An 18,088-nucleotide genomic window follows, 5' to 3' on the forward strand; every position below is an offset into this window, starting at 1 on the left:
ATGTCTCTCAGGGTCTAGCTCTTACTCAGAAGAAGTATGCTCTTGATATTCTTCGCCGTGCTGGTATGCTTGAGTGCAAGTCAGCCTCTACTCCTATGACTGTGACTGATTGTCTGTCTGCTGCTGCTGATGGGGCTCTCTTGACATCTGATGAGGCTACTACCTATCGCAGCATTGTTGGTGGTTTGCAGTATTTACTGGTCACACGGCCTGATATCTCCTTTGCAGTTAACAAAGTGTGTCAGTATATCCAGACTCCTCGTCAACCTCACTGGTCCGCTGTGAAGCGTATTCTTCGTTATATCAGCTCCACCATCTCACATGGGATTCATCTTCGGGGCTCTTCTTCCAGTCTATTGTCTGCTTTCTCTGACGCAGACTGGGCTGGGGACTCTGATGACAGGCGATCCACGGGGGGACATGCCATCTTCTATGGGCCTAATTTGATCGCCTGGAGTGCTCGAAAACAAGCTACAGTGTCACGTTCTAGTATGGAGTCTGAGTACAAGGCTCTTGCTAATGCCACTGCTGAGTTGATTTGGGTACAGTCGTTACTTCAGGAGCTGGGAGTACCACAGGCTCGTCCACCGATTCTATGGTGTGACAACATTGGAGCTACGTACTTGTCATGCTCGGACTAAGCATATTGAGGTTGATCATCATTTTGTGCGAGAGAGTTGCACAGAAGCGTCTACATATCAAGTTCATCTCGTCTAAAGATCAACTTGCGGACATCTTCACCAAGCCGTTGCCTTTGCCACAGTTCTCGGCCTGCCGGCGCAATCTCAGCCTTCTTGATACAGCTAAGATTGAGGGAGGGTGTTAGACAATGTATTTACGTATATGTCCCCGTATTGTAATCTGATGTAATCTCTTCAATCTATAAATATACAACATCAGCCACGTACGTTTGCTACGTTGTGTTGATTCTCTCTCCAACCTTTCCATACTAGGGTTAGGTTTTACATTCAGCAACCTTCGGATCGACCGCCACGCCGACGCCGGTGAGGGGTTGACGAGCTCGCGAGATCCAAAGATCAGGGAGCTCGGGGAAGGTGAAGAACCGGCCGCGGAACTCCAGAGAGCGCCGCCACCAGAGAGGAAGGTCCTCACCTCAAAACAACGCGCCGACCGCCCCGCCTCCTCCTCAGCGCCGCCGGCAAACGACCAAGACGACCCTACACTATGTACAAGCCGTGGATCGACGATTCCCCACCCTCCCGCCGCCGGAGCGGCCGCCGGTGGGCGAGGAATCGGCGACCCGACGGCGAGCGAGGTGGATCTCCGGGTGGGGTTCAGAAAATCGGCCCTCCTTACTGTAGCGGAAGAGGGGAACGACCAAGCTTCGTTCACGACTATTGCTGCAGTACAAGTTGTACTAGATAAAGTTGTATTGATTTTGGCTATCCTGTTCCTGGTAATGCCAACAAGTAAAATTAAATTTTCTAATATATGGATCAATGAATTTAGCGGAAGAGGGGAACGACCAAGCTTCGTTCACGACTATTGCTGCAGTACAAGTTGTACTAGATAAAGTTGTATTGATTTTGGCTATCCTGTTCCTGGTAATGCCAACAAGTAAAATTAAATTTTCTAATATATGGATCAATGAATTTAGCAGCTATCCTGCCAATATTAAAAAAAAATTAAATTAATAACACAAAATGATGAAGGCAAGTTTTTGTCACATCGGTACTGTAAAAAAAAAGCTACTACGATCTGAATAAATGCAGACCAAATCATAGTACACTACCCTAGCCATCAACTTTGGCGTCACAAGAGCACCCTCCTTCTGTGTTCGGCGATGTTTCAGGTTGATCAGAGACAGCAGGAACGCCATGATGCGGCGGCGGAGGAGCACCATATTCGCTTTCCCCAGCTGCGTCGATGATATTAGATGGGGAAATCGACAAATCAAAGTCCAGCTCCAGTCCCATATCCCTGATCTCCTGCATGATGATGTCCCAAGGCTCCAGCTCAACCTCATTGCCACTTAGCACGGTCGTCAAGTCCGGCAGAGACGAGGGCGGCACTTCACTTGTGCTGCCAGTGCCATTCCAGTTCATGTCCATGGTCATAGCGCTGAAGAAGCTTGCTGTCCCCATGAAGGAATTGTCGTCTATGTAAATATTGGTAAGGCAAGGTTAATCTTTGTGATTATGCAACACTGCTGCTAGGTGACCACAAAGGGCAACTAAATCTAAATTGATGCTGGATGGCAAGGGTGAGTGATCTTTCCTCTACCTGGATATGTTACAGCAACTTGTTCAGTCTGACTTTCTACACCTCCATGGTTGAACCACCCTGAAGCTGAAGTGCCTGAAATGCTCGCCCAGTCGGAGCTCTGCATGCCTGAAAAAACACACACACACACACAAGTTAGATCCGTAACCGAGAATGGCAGCAGAACAATTACGGAGAAGATTTACCCAGCAGCGGCGGTGGCTGTCGGGCGGCCGAGCTCTGTGGCTGCTGCGTCACGGCCACGGCGTGCTTGCGCCTGCGCATCGGCCTCGGGGGCGGCAGCCCGGTGACACCCAGCTTTCGGGCATTCTCGAAGTACTTCTGAGCATGGCTGCGGAGCTGCAAACCAACGAATTAATTACCATCAAAATCATTACAGTACAAAACACTTCCCAAATCGTCCCAATGCAGGTCTTGAATTCTTGATCACGACTGAACCAACGATAATCACCTGTTTGGGGGTCCTGGTGCCGACATGCTCCTCGATCCTCGTCCAGTCGCGACCGAACCTGAGAACGATCGATCGACGAGGCATGAGGATCATCTCGATCGTTACCAGTTGATTAAGCTAGGAAATGCAAAACTGCAAACAACAAGGTCCAGACGTATTCAGAGATCGGAGGAATGGGCTGTCACTTACATGTGCAGCGCCTCGAGGAATCGCGTGTGCTCGTCGGGCCTCCACCTCCTCCGAAGCTGCTTCGGCTTCTTCCCCGCTGCCGCCGGCGGCGGCATCTCTCCACTCCTTTCCATCTTCAACCTGAAGGTGAAGATGTTGCACAAGAGAAGACAAGTTTACCGCTCCAATCAGATTGACCTCCGAGAAAGGATGTTAATTTAGCTCAGTTTAAGGAACCATCGTTCCAAGTTGAGTACGCGTGCGAGGTGTGAGTTGCGTGTACCTGTATTGGAGTTAAATACTGTAATTGCTAATTCTTGTCATTTTGATCCATGTTTTGGGAGGCTGTAGTGCTCATTCTTACGCGTGCCCAAATTCGGTCCAGCGAATAACGCATATGTTCTTCGTGACAACCACCGGTGAAACCAAGTTCAGTAGCCGCTTCTCTTAGAGCATCTCAAACAGGCGCGCAAAAACGTGGCGCGCTAAACCTGCGTTTCGGCGCGCTGCAAACCGCTGGCGCGCGTGATAACGATTTTTTCCCCGCCGGAGGCTGTATTTTGCAGCGCGCGTTGGTGCGGGAAAAAAGCACCTCCGCCGGAGGCTGTATTTTGCAGCGCGTTTCGACCGTTTTTTTCAAAATTAATCAAACGAACGATGAAAATTTGATCGAAAATACGAATATAATTAAAAAGTTCAACGATACAGCGCGGCATAGAAGTCGAAAATGAAAATCTAGCTACTCGGAGGAGTCCCAATCGAAGTGCGACGAGTGGGAGCTCGGAGTCGTCTCCGACACCGGCGTCGACGTCCACTCGAAGGAGGAGGAGGAGGACAGAACGATCGTCGACGGCCCTGCGCCGTTCTTCTTCTCCTCCTCCTTCCTCGCCGCCTTCTCGGCCCTCACCGCCTTCCTCGCGGCTGACTCGGCGCGCCGCTTCTCGCGGCTCGCCTTCTTCTTCGCCTTGAGCGCCGCCTTCGCCTCCTCCTTCTGCGCGTAGAAGGCCTCCGTGGCAGCGACGTCTTCGGGGAAGCGGCGCGCCCACTCGAGGCGCGGCGCCTCGTCGCGCTCCGCGATGAGAAGGCGCTGCTCCAACTCCCGTTGCCGGCGACGCTGCTCCTGCGTGATGACGGGCGGCGGCGGCGCGAGCATCTCCGCCTGCTCCCGCGTGTAGACGTCGTGAAAATTCATTGACCGCCGGGAGAGACGCCACGCGACGGCGTCGTACGCCCGCGCCGCCTCGTGCGCCGTGTCAAAGGTGCCGAGGCGGATCCGCTCGTCGTCGGAGCGGATCTCCGCGTCGAAGCGGCCGCTCGGCCGCGCCCGAACGCCGTGGTAGCCGGAGGCGGGGCGGCGGGAGGAGGAGAGATCGCGTCGGCGCGGAGGTGGAGCGTCGGCGGGAGAGAGAAAGGGAGAGAGCGCAGACGCGTGGAACGTTCAGGCGGTTGGCGCGCTCGCGCGTGTCGCGTTTATAGCGCGCGCGGCAGCGGACACGGCAATTCTCCCGCGCGGGATAGCGCAAACGCGGACGCGCGGCAAATTTTTTAGCGCGCGCGCTTCTTTCCCGCGTCCGCTGGAGCTGCGCGCGAGCGCCCGCGCGCGCCAAATCGGCAGCTTTTTTACCGCGTGGCTGTTTTACCGCGCCTGTTGGAGATGCTCTTAGAAGAAAGAAACAGCTAAACTGATGAAGAAAATCAGGTGACGCGCATGCATGCTGGAACATATATATAATGCGACGAAAACAAAACAATTACAACATTGAAAAGAAAACAAATTTGAAATTTATAAACTCTAGTTTTGAGTGCATGGATTCACATGAGGTGCTTATGGAGTACTATGATCACAGGGACGGAGACACGGGGGGGGGGGCTAGTTTGAGATTTTGTGAACAATAGTAGGCACTTAAACTGATTTTTCATGGTGATTTATCCATGTCCGCCCCCCTCATGAAGTTCACAACACAGTTCGTCCCCCTCATGTTTCGATCCTGGCTCCGTCCCTGTATGATCAGGCAATCACCTGCGTCCGAAAATCCTGCATCGCAAGTAATCATTGGAAACATCCCTACATGGGGTTCACCATGAGTGGCCAATCGTACGTGATTTAATCGTGTGAATTCGAGGTCTAGCCACACATTACTAAACCAAATTAATTGCATGTGTGTATCTTCTATCATCGCACATGATTGGACATAATTAATTGTGTGCAATATGTCCAAGCCCAACTAGGAGACGTGGAAGCAGCAACTAGGAACACACGCAAAAAATGGCGAAATCAGAGATTGAGTGGAGCTGGCCCCTTCTTGGCACACCTCTTTGGAGGCACCATTGGACCTTGCTCCCTACCACATGCTCATTTTGTGTCAGTGGACTTCTTCTTCAAAAGATATGCACGCCCTATTTTTCAAATTAATTGTGTTAAAAAAGGTTCCTAATACAAGAAGAAAAAAAATGGGCTTCCTATCTTTTAAAATTAAATATGAAAATATTTCGCAGGAAATATGTAAACCATTAAGATTAGTAAAGATACCATTATGATCATTACAAATAACATGGGTTTTCATATTACACACTTCAAAAGGCATAGATATGTTAACGATGTATCAAATATGAGATCATCATCATGATGTTTATGATCAATTTACCACTACACCTCTAGATTGGTTTTCATAAGAAAATAGCATCTAGATTTGATCTCGTTTCTCTTACACAGACATGTTTGAATGTTTTTTTTTCTCAACCATCGCCTAGTCATTCAGTAAACCTCATTATTTATTTTCAGAATATTTAATATGCAAAAAATATAGTTGCATAAAAGAGGATCTTAATTGATCCTTTTGAACCTCTCCAAGTTTTAAATATGCAATGTTTAATTTCACCCGAAGGTGGTAAAAATGGTGGCTGTGCTCGATGAGGAGCTACCATCCCACCACGGGCTACTGTTGTATTTTTCCGAAATGGGGCATCCCAGCCCCTGCATCAATTGATGCATACAACCGCTTTTATTAAAAATGAAACAGAATTACAGGCAAATCCCGTCCCCCTTATTACAAATCATGGATCATAAAGAGTCTCAAAAAAAATTAACCATCTAAAAAAAGAACATGCAGCGCATTTGCCTCAGCATGTCAAAGCGACGATCACGAGCTACTGTTGTGTTTCACTTCAACTGAATGGATGGTCGGTGTGTTGTAAAGAATAGGCTCACTTTCCGTGGCACATACATCGCTCCTTCCTCCAACCCACCCACTTCATTGTGTGCTACTGGTTCTACCAACAAATAGCGTTCCTGCAGGATGTAATCGTGTTCCTCGTCATCTACTGGGCATGTTGCATCGGCAACGTGAACTATGCCCCAAGTCAATGGATCATACTTTGGTCCTTTGCGCTTCTTGACTATCTATCATGACTCCATGAGTTCAATTACTCGCTTGTAGGAATAAACTACATGTTCATTCTATAGGTTAAGTATTGCGTTTGGAGCTGCCTGCCCGCCTACGTCAAGGGGTCACTTCTTAGCGTCCATACTATGTTCCTGTTTGTTTGGGTGGAGTTTGAGCTTATACTGCTTTTGAATCCCTAAAAACACAAGCCCAAACAAATACCTAACTTCTAGACATGGGCTTACACAAGTACTTCTCCACTGTGTCAACAAGCACGTGTGTGTGTGGGGGGGGGGGGGGGGGGACTTTGCACAGCTTCTCACTTAAAACCCGAAACGGTGTAAGATGTTGCCCCTACAGTTTGAGTAATTTACGTCAGATTGCCATTGCATGGCCCTTTCTTCACCCGGTCTGCCGCTGAACAAGACCTCCCGGACCAGTACTGCTGATGTAGCTGAACGTTACAACCTTACAGACTCCAAGTCTTCTAATTACAACAAGAACAAGATCTCGTATCTGGTTTAATCTTACCGTGTCCATTAGTGGATGTGCATGGTACCTACAGGCCGGGATCAAACATGCATGCGCCTATATTTATCTCTTTCTATGTAAACTGATGTATCGATGAGCAGACGTGGAAAGTAGTATAAAGATAAAGTGATTGTTATGTTTTTCCTAGGAGTTACTGTTGACGTTGACGAACAAGAAATATGTCAATTTATCTAGGAGTAATATTTAATTATTACTGCAATGTGAGACCAGCACACCAAAATGCTTCTACAATTTCATCTAATAAATAGGAGTTGAACATATTATTTGAGCTAATATGAAGCATAATCAGCTACTTATCAATTTACCAAGGAATTGTGTTAGATCGGTCCTTAAATGTCTTGAGCGCTACAGGGATATTTCAGACTTTAGTCGATCACTAACTACATGTCTCACCAGCTGTTCTAAAAGCAGTTGCCAAACTGCATTTTTAGATTTCATAAACTGTTCAGCTGCGGCTGCTTTTCAGATCCTACCGGCTTCAGCTGCAGTTGCTTTTCAGATCCTACCAGCTTCAGCTGCTTTTTGTTCAGCTGCAACGCAGACAAATAGGCACTATATTAGCTTTCATCTCTGCGAGCTTCCATTACCACCTTGGTAACCTCTTATGGAAAACTATTTCCTTGCAATTTAAAGCTTGTAGAGATCACAAAATAAATTTGACTAGAGGTAGGGGAGGGGGCATGCCCCCCTGCCCTTTTGATTAGAGTTCATTTCCTCAGCCAACCACGACGTACCTAGAATAGGACAAGGGGCCATGACTCTGATCAATTTTGTTTCAAAATCGCTAGAAGATTTAATTTGCAAGAAAATAGTTGAATAAAAAGATTTTATTTGATTTTTCTAAACATATTTTGGTTTCAAGTAATGTCGTGAGACTAGATAAAAAATTCTAACAAATAATGAAATAAAAATTAGCTTTTATTGCAAAATCGGTACACATAATAATGATAACATTGGGGGACTTCGCGCTCAAAGATTTCAGAGTGGGGTTGGGGCAATGTTGCAATGGTGTTCTCAATGAGAAGTACCTAAGTTCTTCAGGGTCGTTACGAGTTAAAAAAAAATGATCACAAACTTCTGTAGTGCTGCCTCCGCAACATCTCTCAGAAGAAAATAGAGAAAGGAAATACCCTAAACGCCAGCCTCGATCATTCCCAATCCCCTAAACCCTACTCCTCGATGGGCATTGCACATCTGCTACCATGATCAGGCAGACGGTCAGGTTCTACTCGCAACTCATATGCTCCGACCTTCCCACCACAGAGGAGGACCCGAGGATGCACCCGAAGATGAGACACAACCTGACCCTCGGACGGGCTAGACCCCCACAAGAACCTTGTCCTTAGATTCGTCTACTCCTTCCTCTTTGAGTCGTCCGTCTCCATCGCCACGTCCCTCTCTTACGCCGCGGCGGAGGACTTTGTCGACCGCGTCACCCTCCTCCCCAAGGATACCAGCGGAAATGGCATCGCAGTAGACATCTCGTGTGATAATGAAACATGATATGCAACACATGCCAGATTCACTCATCCGCGGTCGTTGAAATGGCAAGGTTGCGCCTTGCTCGACTTCCGTTAAGGACTCCACTCCATAATGCTTAAGCACACTAAATACTTTGCGTATTGAAAATTTTGAGCGCCGTAAAATTGTATGGACATCTTTCAATGAGACAGAAAAAGATCTAACCAAGTTCGCATTTAGGAATTAGAAACAGTTAAATATTTTAGCGACAAAAATGGATCATGTATAACAACATCAATTCTTGGCACCAGCATTCTTTTTCCAAAAAGATGCCCAAAAAATTCTGAACCACGAAAGGATTTTGGAGTGAACTCACACTAACAAAACACATTTCGAACTACCACATCAGAGTGCGACACAACACAACATGCTACTAAAAGAATAAGTATTTTTCAGTGATTTCAACAAATACGTATGTTTTATTCGATGTTTTCAAAATTTGAATGCAGCCAAATTTGTCGTTCCGCATATATGCATCTTACATTTTCACTTCACTTTTTCTTTTCTTTTGAGAATAACTTCACTTCACATGGTCGTGCACTCCTGCTCCACAGAGAAAAAAAAAAGAGAGAGAGAAAACGCCGACCAAGATCATTCCAAAATCCCAATCCTCCAAACCCTCCTCCTCCTCGTCGTCGTCGACGGGCGTTGCGCGGCGGCCACCATGGCCATGGCCATGGCCAGGCAGACGGCCAGGGTCTACCCGCAAATCATCCGCTCCGACCTCCCCGCCACGGAGGAGGACCCCAGGATGCCGGCGGAGATGCGGCACGGCCTGGCCCCGGAGACGCTCGACCCCTACATGAACTTCGTCCTCAGATTCTTCTACTCCTTCCTCCTCGACTCGCCCGTCTCCACCGCCGCCTCCCTCTCCTGCGCCGCCGCCTCCCTCTCCGACGTCGACCGCGTCAGCCTCCTCCCCGACGACCTCCTCCGCCGCGTCGTCTCCCGCCTCCCCGCCAAGGACGGCGCGCGCACCGCCGTGCTCTCCTCGCGCTGGCGCCACCTCTGGCGCTCCGCCCCGCTCGTCCTCGTCGACACCCACCTCCTCCCCGACACCCGCGCGGGAGCCCGGCCCGCGCGCGCCGGGGCCGTCTCCCGCGCCGTCACCGCCGCCGTCTCCGCGGCCCTCGACGCGCACCCTGGGCCCTTCCCCTTCGTCAGCCTTACCTGCAGCTTCCTCTCGCGCGCCGACCGCGGCGTGCTCGCGCGCTGGGTCCGGCTCCTCGCCGCCAAGGGCGTCGGCGACCTCGTCCTCGTCAACCGCCCCTGGCCCCTCCCGCGCGGCGTCTGCCTCCCGGTCGGGCTCTTCAGCTGCGCCTCGCTCCGCCGCCTCTACCTCGGCGCCTGGCTCTTCCCCGACACCGCCACCGCCACGCTCCCGCGCGACGCCGGCTTCCCCAATCTCCGCGAGCTCGTCCTCGGCTGCGTCGTCATGACGGACAAGGACCTCGACTTCCTGCTCGCCGTCAGCCCCGAGCTGGAGACTCTCGCGGTCGTTGGAAACCTGACCCAGCTGCACGCCCGTCTCGCCAGTCACAGCCTTCGCTGCGCGCAATTCTGCCTGTCCACCGTGGAGGAGGTCGCCGTGGTGGACGCCCCGCGCCTTGAGCGGCTCTACATCTGGGGCAGCTTAAGCCACGGCCAGCCCAGGAGCAAAACAGGCACTCGGCTCAAGATTGCCCGTGCTCCTCACCTGCGTTTCCTGGGATACCTGCGCCCAGGAGTGCACGTTCTGCAGATTGGCAACACCACCATCAATGTACACTACAGCGCAATTCCGTGTTCCATTTGTTTCTTTTCATGATATGTGCATGCAACAAGACCTATCTATCTACGGGCGTCTGCCTATGGATGAGCAAATGGGAATGATGTGTGATCAGTTCATCTTCTTTTGGTGCGTTGCAGGCTGGTACGCAGGTGACCCCAAGCACCATTGTCCCCAGTGTCCAGATGTTGGCACTGAGCCTACGTTTCGGGATCCGAAATGAAGTCAAGATGCTGCCTAGCTTCCTGAGATGCTTTCCCAACGCTGAGGCGCTCTGTATCGAGGTAAAACCAAACATTTGCTGTTCGTCAGTTGCGTGACCATCACTGGATATATAGCATCACATTGCTCTTGCATTATCTGTCATTGCATATAGCTTATCAACGCGTTGGTATCTGTTTGCAGTCTGAGGAAACTCATGAACCCACTGGCAACATCCGTCTCAAGTTCTGGCAGGACAACGGCCTGATCGAGTGCATCCGGTCGCGCCTCAAGAGCATCGTCTTCCGCGAGTTCCATGGGCACGAGAACGAGTTCGCCTTCCTCATGTTCGTTGCCGAGAACGCGGGGGCGCTGGAGAGGATGGTGCTCGAGCTCAAGCTTGGAAAGTATGCCGCACCTGTAGAGATTGTTATCAAGATCAAAGCTCTCGAGTCCGCCAAATGGGCCAGTGGAAGCAATAAGCTGCAGCTCATGTTCAGTAAATTTCCTAGCGCTTGGAGCCTCGCCAAAGGCTGTGATCTTTCATGTGATGACCCTTTTCTCTGCCTCTGCTATATGCCCACATATTTCGAAATGCGAGATAGCTCTGGTCAGGTCAAGCCTCTAGGTTATCTATAGATTGTCGGAATCTATGTTTCAAGACTGACCACTGTTTCATTAGAGTATCCTTGTTTCTCTGATTTGAGGTACCGATATCTGCATTTCGTGCAACTTCCTTAGCTAGCCCGTCAATTGGTTCTCGTGGTAATTACTTTCAGGATTTCTGCTTAGTATAGTATGTGAGTGGAAGTAACTTAAAAGCGAGACATATGAACTTATTATATATTGCCTACTTCATTACCAATTTTCTCTGTGGTGTCCCTGTTAAATTTCCCTTGCGCTGTATCCTCTCAATTTTCTAGTTTTTGTTTTTTGCGTATATTGATTAAGTTTGTGTTGCAGTGTATCCTAATTAAGTTGAAGTCATAAACCCGACATTGAGTCAGGCTAGTGGTGTGTATACTGCAATCTGGGCAGTTTCATGGTATGTTCTTGTGCTTTTGCAGTGATAATAACACTTATGGAAATTGTGTTCTTGCTCAAAGTAGTGTGCCATTGCACGGATTTGAATGCCTTTTTTACGCCCTGACGTGATTCCACCATTTACATGCTGAAGCTGAACTGCTCCTTATGGGTCCATTAAAATGCCTTGCACCTGTTGCCACTTTCATATACATGTCTATGAATAATGTGATGCACCAACATTCAGTAGCAACGAGAACACTCTACAACACCGATGTACGGAAGCAGAGGAGAGATAGCCAACATAGCATGGGCTTGCAGAAATGCATATATATCCCACAAATGCACCAGAGATTGCTTTGTCGAGTAGCCATTGCGTGCTGAGCAAGTGTACACTGTCATTCCGATAAGGTAATAGAAAATAGCTCAAAGCACACATAATTCCCTGAGGAAAAACATGTATACACAATTCCAAAAGCGGCTTGTTCCAAAATACGCCTGAAGCTCTTGGCTATGACTGCAATAATGTGAAGTACATGTAGAGTTTAATCTTCGGCTATGATTCCGACTGTTTGAACTTCTTGGCTATGATGACTATCTCTGGAAATGATTGTGGCCAAAACATGCAGAACTTCTTGGCTATCTTGCTTGCTCCTTGTTCTAGGAAACAGTAGTTGTTCGAGTTAACTCCTTCCAAAATTGTCAATGTTTGCAGTGATGTATACAGTGCAAATTGGTTAATGTTTGCAAAATGATGTATACAGTTCAGAATTGCAATTCAATTTGAGAAACTATGTTTCCCTTTTTTCTTAGGTTTGAACACATATACTCAAAGAGGCAAACAAATGCTACTAAAATGCATGATTCGAGAAATAAATCTAACTGAAACCTGAAATTGGTTTGTTAAAATATGTGATTAAATGCATATTGGGAACATGATGCATGAGGGACTGAAGTTCCTCATTTTGATAGTATTTCTGAAGAAAGAACGCACCTTAGCAGCATTACACAGGACTTTGGCATCAGAATTTTTCTTGAAGTGATCACGAACAGGCTGTTCAAATGAGAAACTTGCCGGTAAGATTCTAATAGTGAAATAGAAGCATTGTTGAATAAAAACAAAAAAACACCAACACATAATTGAAACGACTTTCAGATAAGTTCACTTTACTCACTGGTCTACTGGAAACGAAACATTTAACCTGCAAAACTGGGAGGTGTATTTTACCTGCAATATCTGGTTTATTGCTTTTGTAAGAGCAGGTTTCACATCACCGGGATGTAGAGCACCACTGATGTAATCCGCAAGGAGTTCTTCCATTGTTACGTAAGTCCTATTTAGGAGAAATAACATATGTTACAACTGAGAAATCAATCAAATCATTAAAACCATGCCAAGTAAATTGGACTCTTTCCGTGGTAGCACAGCCGTTTGCAACAGCTCATGCAATAGTTTCAGCAAAGAAAAAAAAATGTTCTAGCTTCTTTGAGGAAAACAAATTCAAGCTTTTCATCGTCCTCAGACTACCTGTTACCGCCACTGCGTTCATTTCGAAGCACCTCAAACTTTCCAAACCAAGGGAAAAGAATGTGTTGTATGTATTCCAAGCATGGATTTCCTTCAGTGATCTTGACAGGGCAGAAAGCCTTTTTTATCTTCGACTTAACATCAACCTGCAATAAAAAAGTTGATTATGAAAACGGATACAACCTTAAGCATATATGTTTCCACTAATTAAGGACTCAATATGGTCAGTGGGTCGGGAGTAAGTAAATAGTAACTGACTAAATGTTGCGAGAAAAACCTCATTATCAAACATAAAAATAGCCGAGTATGGATCGCTGTTTGACATCTTCTGCTGCCCTTCTTTCAAACCAGGTAGCAAATCTTCTATAATTAATGTTATGGAGAAAAACATTTTGATAAACCTAGTTATATGTAATGTAACAACATAAGCATATATACAAATAAATCTGTAAATAATCACATGCTTATGGAAAACCATAAAGGATACGCTGCAACAGAAAAATTGGTTTGCTTGCCCCTTCGATATGCTCGGAGTATTCTCTAGCCATCATACTGACCTCTCTTTGATCCATGCCCATCTGGCATATGTCTGCCTACAAAAAGGAATATTTTTTGTTATTATAAAGAAATTCGGTATTAGTAAAGCATGTATTAGTTACTTTATTCTTCCATATTTTTTTAGTTTAGTTTCCGACAAAAAAACAGTTTAGTCTCTCGCAATTTTTTGTTCTAGCCATCGATTTACAAGGGTAATTTACTGATACTTCAGAAAAGGCTGCCGTTATAAATACTAACCTCCAAGTCCAGGAATAGTATATCAGCGCACCGCATGATGGGTTCCCAGAGCTGGTCGACCTTCACATTATCCGGATTCGGGTGCAAGCTACAAATAAATGTCACAACTATCACACATTCCAGAGATTTGGTCCGAGTCAATTAAAAGGGATAGGAGGGAGTACATGTGATGTAGATGACCAAACACGTACCTCGCTAATCTTGCTACTTTGGTTTCCCGGGCAAGGCCCATCACCATCGGCCAGTATAAGTGTGCACGCTTGCTTATCTCTTCGGAGGACCATAGGAATTCCACCCCGTCCAGGTCCATGCCGAGGGCTTTCCAAACCTCAATCATGTTGCGACCGGTGGCCCTAATCTCGCTCAAATCCCCTCCCATCCTCTTGTCCTCTATTAGGATCTTCACTCTGCATCCGGCCCTGATCATCTTGTTGACATCGATCACTTTACCAACACCCTAAGAAACAAAAAAAGTGACAGATGTGTGCCAGTCATTCAGAAACATACTATGTGTATGTGTTGTTGTGTTCGTACAACCTAAAGGAATTCGTTCACAATATATATTTGGTAACTTCTCTCCCACTTTTGAATTTTTGTACTAATAGAATGAAACTAAATGCAACCAAAAGTAAAGAATCAAACTCAAAGTAGGATCATCGCGGTAATCGGTTAAACTGCTACACTCTGATCCGAAGGAATATATAGCAGATTAGCAACCATGTGTTAGAAGTATGAAGTCCAAATGAAGCTATCTATATTGGGATGAAGCTCAAGTAATGATCATTATATTCATCTAATTTGAAAATAGCATGCCTAACAGTTTCAGAGCAATGTAAGCTTTTTTTTTTTTTCAGAACAAAGAACTGTCAATCTAGTCTTTATGTGACGTTGTATACTATTCTTTCCATAATTCTTGTCGTGGTTTAAATGTAGGAATCAAGGGAGTAGAATTCTAAGATGAACCTGACGATGTAAAATCCGATCGTTTGGGGCCTGGTGCACTCCCTCGCTCTGAACCCGACAAACCCCACTTCCTGTAATAAAGAGAAAAGGGCACAGATTATTAACCTGGGCGATGTCCAAGCGGCCGGAGGCGGAGGGCTGGAAGCTGAGGAAGCAGATCGGGCTGGGCTTGTCGTGCAGCAGCGCCAGCAGCTCGTCCTCGCCGCCGACGCACTCCTCCGCCGTGCTCAGCAGCGTCGCGGCGCGCTCCTGCACGTCCATGGCGGTGCAGAGAATTATGGAAGCCGACTCTGTTTTGGGCTTCTCTTCTTCTCGTAGCTCTTCGTTCGTATTTATGAGGGAGCCCGTGCGAATCCGGAGTCATTACGAGTTGGGCCGTAGCATCAGTAAGCCCAACGGGCCGTAGCTTCTGGCCCAGCAAGGGGACGCCAAGGAGAAAAGCCCGGCTACCGCCCGCTACGGCTGTCTCTTCTCGTCCGCACCCGCGAAGGCCAAAACCCTTGTAAGTACCCACTCCACGGCGGCGGCGGCGGGCGGCGGCTACCACCAGACAAGGACGAGCTCCCACCGGCGACACCGCAGCGCGTAAATGGACAGCGGAAGCGACTCCGACGGTGCCCCCGAGGAGCTCACCGCCGTCCAGGTACGCTCTTGGCTGTTCCCCACGCCACGCCCTACGAGGGGAGACCTCGCGCTAGTAAACCCTAGGTGGTGAGGTAGGAGTTTGGGAGGGGCCCGCGTGCTGCGCGCATGTACTCGAGTGCGGTCATAAGCCACCAATTTCGATTACCACGCCCGGGGAGCATCTGTTTGTGGTTACTTACTAGGGGCTGTTAGTTTGTATACTTCGGTTGTTTGTCAGAGTTCCTATCGGACTCAGAGTATGTGCAGATGATACTGAGTGTTTGTTTCCTGCTGTTGATGTCCTGTAGGGTGTCGAGAGGCATGAAGAAATCAGCAAGGTGGAGAAGGACAGCGCTGTCAGGTCTGTTTCTGCACTCAGTACTGTTTGTGCAGACACATTCTGCTTATGTGGTAGCGGACATAGAGGTCGCTTTGAGAAATATAAGCTCACCATCTATCTGAACTATACCTAGCCTTAACTACCCCCATTAGTTGTGTTGCTATCGCCCTATGCACACTGCAGACTTTGCGAGTCCTATAGCAAAGTCCCCGAGGCCAAAATCAAGACATGCACGACTCTAGATTTGTATAGTAAGTGATTTCCTTGTATGTGTTGTTGGTTTATAACGCATCAACGGCAGGATGGCAATTGGGCCATTCCTAGCGAGGGACAGATTCTCCCCATACCCATTCCCTAATGGCACAATTAGCTACCACGTCACCTTTTCTCATGTCCTCTGTTCCCATAGGGAGCATCTCCCAATAAATGCTTAAACTTGTGTGATGTTGAGTTTATTTTGTATGTTTATCACGTGATTAAGTAGAAACAAGTAAATTTATTTGTTCATAGTGCAGTGCAATGGAATAACAATAAATGAGCTGTATAATGGTAGAGAAAAAAACAGTCATGCTTTCGACAGGCAGATGTACCAATTTATGCACGTATAAGAATATGCAGGAGGTATAGCGGAGATTATTGATGGGGGTGGTACCTGCAGGCCCTTGTAGAGCGGCATACACATCTGGATGTTGGGGGCAGGGACAATTTTTCCTCATACACATCCCTAATAGGGTAATTCTTCATGGGTTGCACGAAATTTGGCACATTGCCACCCCTTTCCCCTTGAATGTAAAGCTTTTCGTCCATGCTACCTCTAGGTCTTCAATCTCTAGTCCTGTGTACAGAACAGAATTGTTCAGGCAGCTTTTTGACCCTATGGTTGCCATGCTTAGACTTCTGGTTCTTTTATTTGCCACTATTGAAATTTATGTTTACGCATTTGCTACTATCTCTCCTTGGACCCATGATCACCAACAAGTGAACTGTGAATTTCAGTGGTAAATCAGTACATGCAAATAGGCCGACAGACCTTTTTTTCAAATATATTGGCAAACAAAAAAAATTATATCTTGGGGCAACATCCATGCGAACTAACTACATAATGTTGCTTCCGTTAATAGCGGATTAATATCTCTTTTCCTGCTGATGTTACCCTCTTTAACCTGACAACATCTTATTTTGTAGAGCAACAAAGGAGGAGAAAGACCGTAGGAAGCGCTGGGCCAAGCGGAAAACATCCTCAAAACCTGATAAAAAGAAGCCTCTCAAAGTAGAAGATACAGATGCGAAAGCCGAAGAAGAGGTTGAGGACGAGGAAACACATGCTATGCCTGGCACACTCCCCAAGAATGTAATTGAAATGCTTGCAGCACGTGAGAAGTATGTTTACTTCCTTTCACTGCTAAACATTCAAATCCTTGCTATTTTTTTTTTCTGTTTGGACATTCTTGGTTACCCTCTCTTCATTTTTCTTTCAGGCAAACCTTCGCATCAGACTCCGAGGAAGAAAATGTAAACCAGAAGGTTCAGAAAAAGAAGAAAAAATTGAAAACTTCTGGGTATTTTCCATGATCTTGTCATCTTGGTAGTTTTCTTTTAAACTGTTATTCTGATGGTTCATAACATTTATCAGACCTGAAACAATTCTGCTCAAAGATGTCCGGTCGACACAACATGTGAAGAACGCCCTCGACTTCCTGAATCACAGGAAAAACCAGGTGCCAAGGTCCAATGCAGTTTTGAAGAATTCTCATACTGCTATGCGTCTCTTTAAAGCTAATTTCATGACATGAGCGTGGTGGACCGAGTGGGTATCTGAATTATGTGTCACAACTTGTCGGGAAGACTGATATGGTTGACAGCCTGAGCAATGAATCATTTCATGGTTTGATGGGACCGAATCTAGCATGTGAGTTGCAATGCTTCATTTCCTTCGGCGTGATGTGTATTGTGCATGCTAGATGTAAGAAACCCTATGCTCTGTATGCAACCTGTGTTTTTAGCTTTAGCTATGTACGGATCATATGTATCTCCTGTGAGATTAATACATATTTCTCAACACCACTATATGGGCTTTATGTGTTTGCCAATTCATATTTATAGAGTATATGGTAGTGTCTGCTTGCAAATTTTTTGTATGGCTGTACATACCGTTATGATTTTGGCTCCTGGTCTATACAAGGTTCGGGAAAGCGGAAAAAAATGGTCGCTTAAGCGCAATGAAGCGTGAAGTGGCTAATTAAGCGCTAGGCGTGATTAATCATTACGATTTTCTTTTAATCGTGATTAGGCACGAAGAGTTGAAAAAGCAATCCCGAAGTGTTACGTGTGGTAACTTTTGGGCTAGCTGGAAATTATCGTTTTGGGCTCGCTGGAAATTATCGGGACACGGTAACTTTCGGCACGAGCGTGGGTTTAGCACAGGGAATAGCGCGCCCAATCTGGCTATAAAACCATCATCGATACATCTCCTAATTGCGATCTACATCACCATCGAAGCCGGCGGCGGCGGAACTGCTCCTCCGCG

At 46.9% G+C, this 18,088-nt stretch overlaps 4 protein-coding genes across 4 annotated transcripts; 2 read left to right on the plus strand and 2 right to left on the minus strand.

Annotated features, from left to right (window-relative positions):
- Nucleotides 1-1,668: 1,668 nt before the first annotated feature.
- LOC127309688 (uncharacterized) lies at nt 1,669-3,135 on the minus strand. The gene is made up of 5 exons (XM_051340442.2): nt 2,885-3,135; nt 2,696-2,753; nt 2,430-2,583; nt 2,245-2,352; nt 1,669-2,119 (listed from the first exon to the last, which is right to left on the minus strand). The coding sequence occupies exons 1-5, from the start codon at nt 2,995-2,997 to the stop codon at nt 1,755-1,757; spliced, it is 798 nt and encodes a 265-aa protein (XP_051196402.1). The 5' UTR covers nt 2,998-3,135; the 3' UTR covers nt 1,669-1,754.
- Nucleotides 3,136-8,890: 5,755 nt separating this feature from the next.
- LOC127308136 (putative F-box/FBD/LRR-repeat protein At5g22670) lies at nt 8,891-11,153 on the plus strand. Its single transcript, XM_051338909.2, has 3 exons — nt 8,891-10,081; nt 10,228-10,371; nt 10,493-11,153. Exons 1-3 carry the CDS (start codon nt 8,984-8,986, stop codon nt 10,925-10,927), a joined length of 1,677 nt encoding a protein of 558 aa, XP_051194869.1. The 5' UTR covers nt 8,891-8,983; the 3' UTR covers nt 10,928-11,153.
- Nucleotides 11,154-12,227: 1,074 nt separating this feature from the next.
- LOC127310520 (tyrosine--tRNA ligase 1, cytoplasmic) lies at nt 12,228-13,424 on the minus strand. The gene is made up of 5 exons (XM_051341188.2): nt 13,327-13,424; nt 13,117-13,202; nt 12,840-12,985; nt 12,540-12,645; nt 12,228-12,365 (listed from the first exon to the last, which is right to left on the minus strand). The coding sequence occupies exons 1-5, from the start codon at nt 13,415-13,417 to the stop codon at nt 12,228-12,230; spliced, it is 567 nt and encodes a 188-aa protein (XP_051197148.2). The 5' UTR covers nt 13,418-13,424.
- A 1,643-nt stretch (nt 13,425-15,067) lies between these two features.
- On the plus strand, nt 15,068-17,628 carry LOC127308137 (uncharacterized). The gene is made up of 5 exons (XM_051338910.2): nt 15,068-15,240; nt 15,530-15,582; nt 16,747-16,941; nt 17,040-17,120; nt 17,195-17,628. The coding sequence occupies exons 1-5, from the start codon at nt 15,187-15,189 to the stop codon at nt 17,352-17,354; spliced, it is 543 nt and encodes a 180-aa protein (XP_051194870.1). The 5' UTR covers nt 15,068-15,186; the 3' UTR covers nt 17,355-17,628.
- Nucleotides 17,629-18,088: the final 460 nt, after the last annotated feature.

The sequence above is a fragment of the Lolium perenne genome, chromosome 6 (assembly GCF_019359855.2).
Source record: "Lolium perenne isolate Kyuss_39 chromosome 6, Kyuss_2.0, whole genome shotgun sequence".
In the NCBI taxonomy this organism is placed as follows: Eukaryota; Viridiplantae; Streptophyta; class Magnoliopsida; order Poales; family Poaceae; genus Lolium; species Lolium perenne.

Coding starts and splice junctions, on each gene's coding strand:
- LOC127309688 (XM_051340442.2), bottom strand. CDS start 2,997: ATGGAAAGGAGTGGAGAGATGCCGCCGCCGGCGGCAGCGGGGAAGAAG. Junction 2,754..2,884: donor TTCCTCGAGGCGCTGCACAT/GTAAGTGACAGC, acceptor GATCGTTCTCAG/GTTCGGTCGCGACTGGACGA. Junction 2,584..2,695: donor GCACCAGGACCCCCAAACAG/GTGATTATCGTT, acceptor GTTGGTTTGCAG/CTCCGCAGCCATGCTCAGAA.
- LOC127308136 (XM_051338909.2), top strand. CDS start 8,984: ATGGCCATGGCCATGGCCAGGCAGACGGCCAGGGTCTACCCGCAAATC. Junction 10,082..10,227: donor TTGGCAACACCACCATCAAT/GTACACTACAGC, acceptor GGTGCGTTGCAG/GCTGGTACGCAGGTGACCCC. Junction 10,372..10,492: donor CTGAGGCGCTCTGTATCGAG/GTAAAACCAAAC, acceptor ATCTGTTTGCAG/TCTGAGGAAACTCATGAACC.
- LOC127310520 (XM_051341188.2), bottom strand. CDS start 13,417: ATGGGCATGGATCAAAGAGAGGTCAGTATGATGGCTAGAGAATACTCC. Junction 13,203..13,326: donor ACCAATTTTTCTGTTGCAGC/GTATCCTTTATG, acceptor CATTAATTATAG/AAGATTTGCTACCTGGTTTG. Junction 12,366..12,539: donor CAATAAACCAGATATTGCAG/GTAAAATACACC, acceptor TCATTTGAACAG/CCTGTTCGTGATCACTTCAA.
- LOC127308137 (XM_051338910.2), top strand. CDS start 15,187: ATGGACAGCGGAAGCGACTCCGACGGTGCCCCCGAGGAGCTCACCGCC. Junction 15,241..15,529: donor AGGAGCTCACCGCCGTCCAG/GTACGCTCTTGG, acceptor GATGTCCTGTAG/GGTGTCGAGAGGCATGAAGA. Junction 17,121..17,194: donor AAAAAATTGAAAACTTCTGG/GTATTTTCCATG, acceptor AACATTTATCAG/ACCTGAAACAATTCTGCTCA.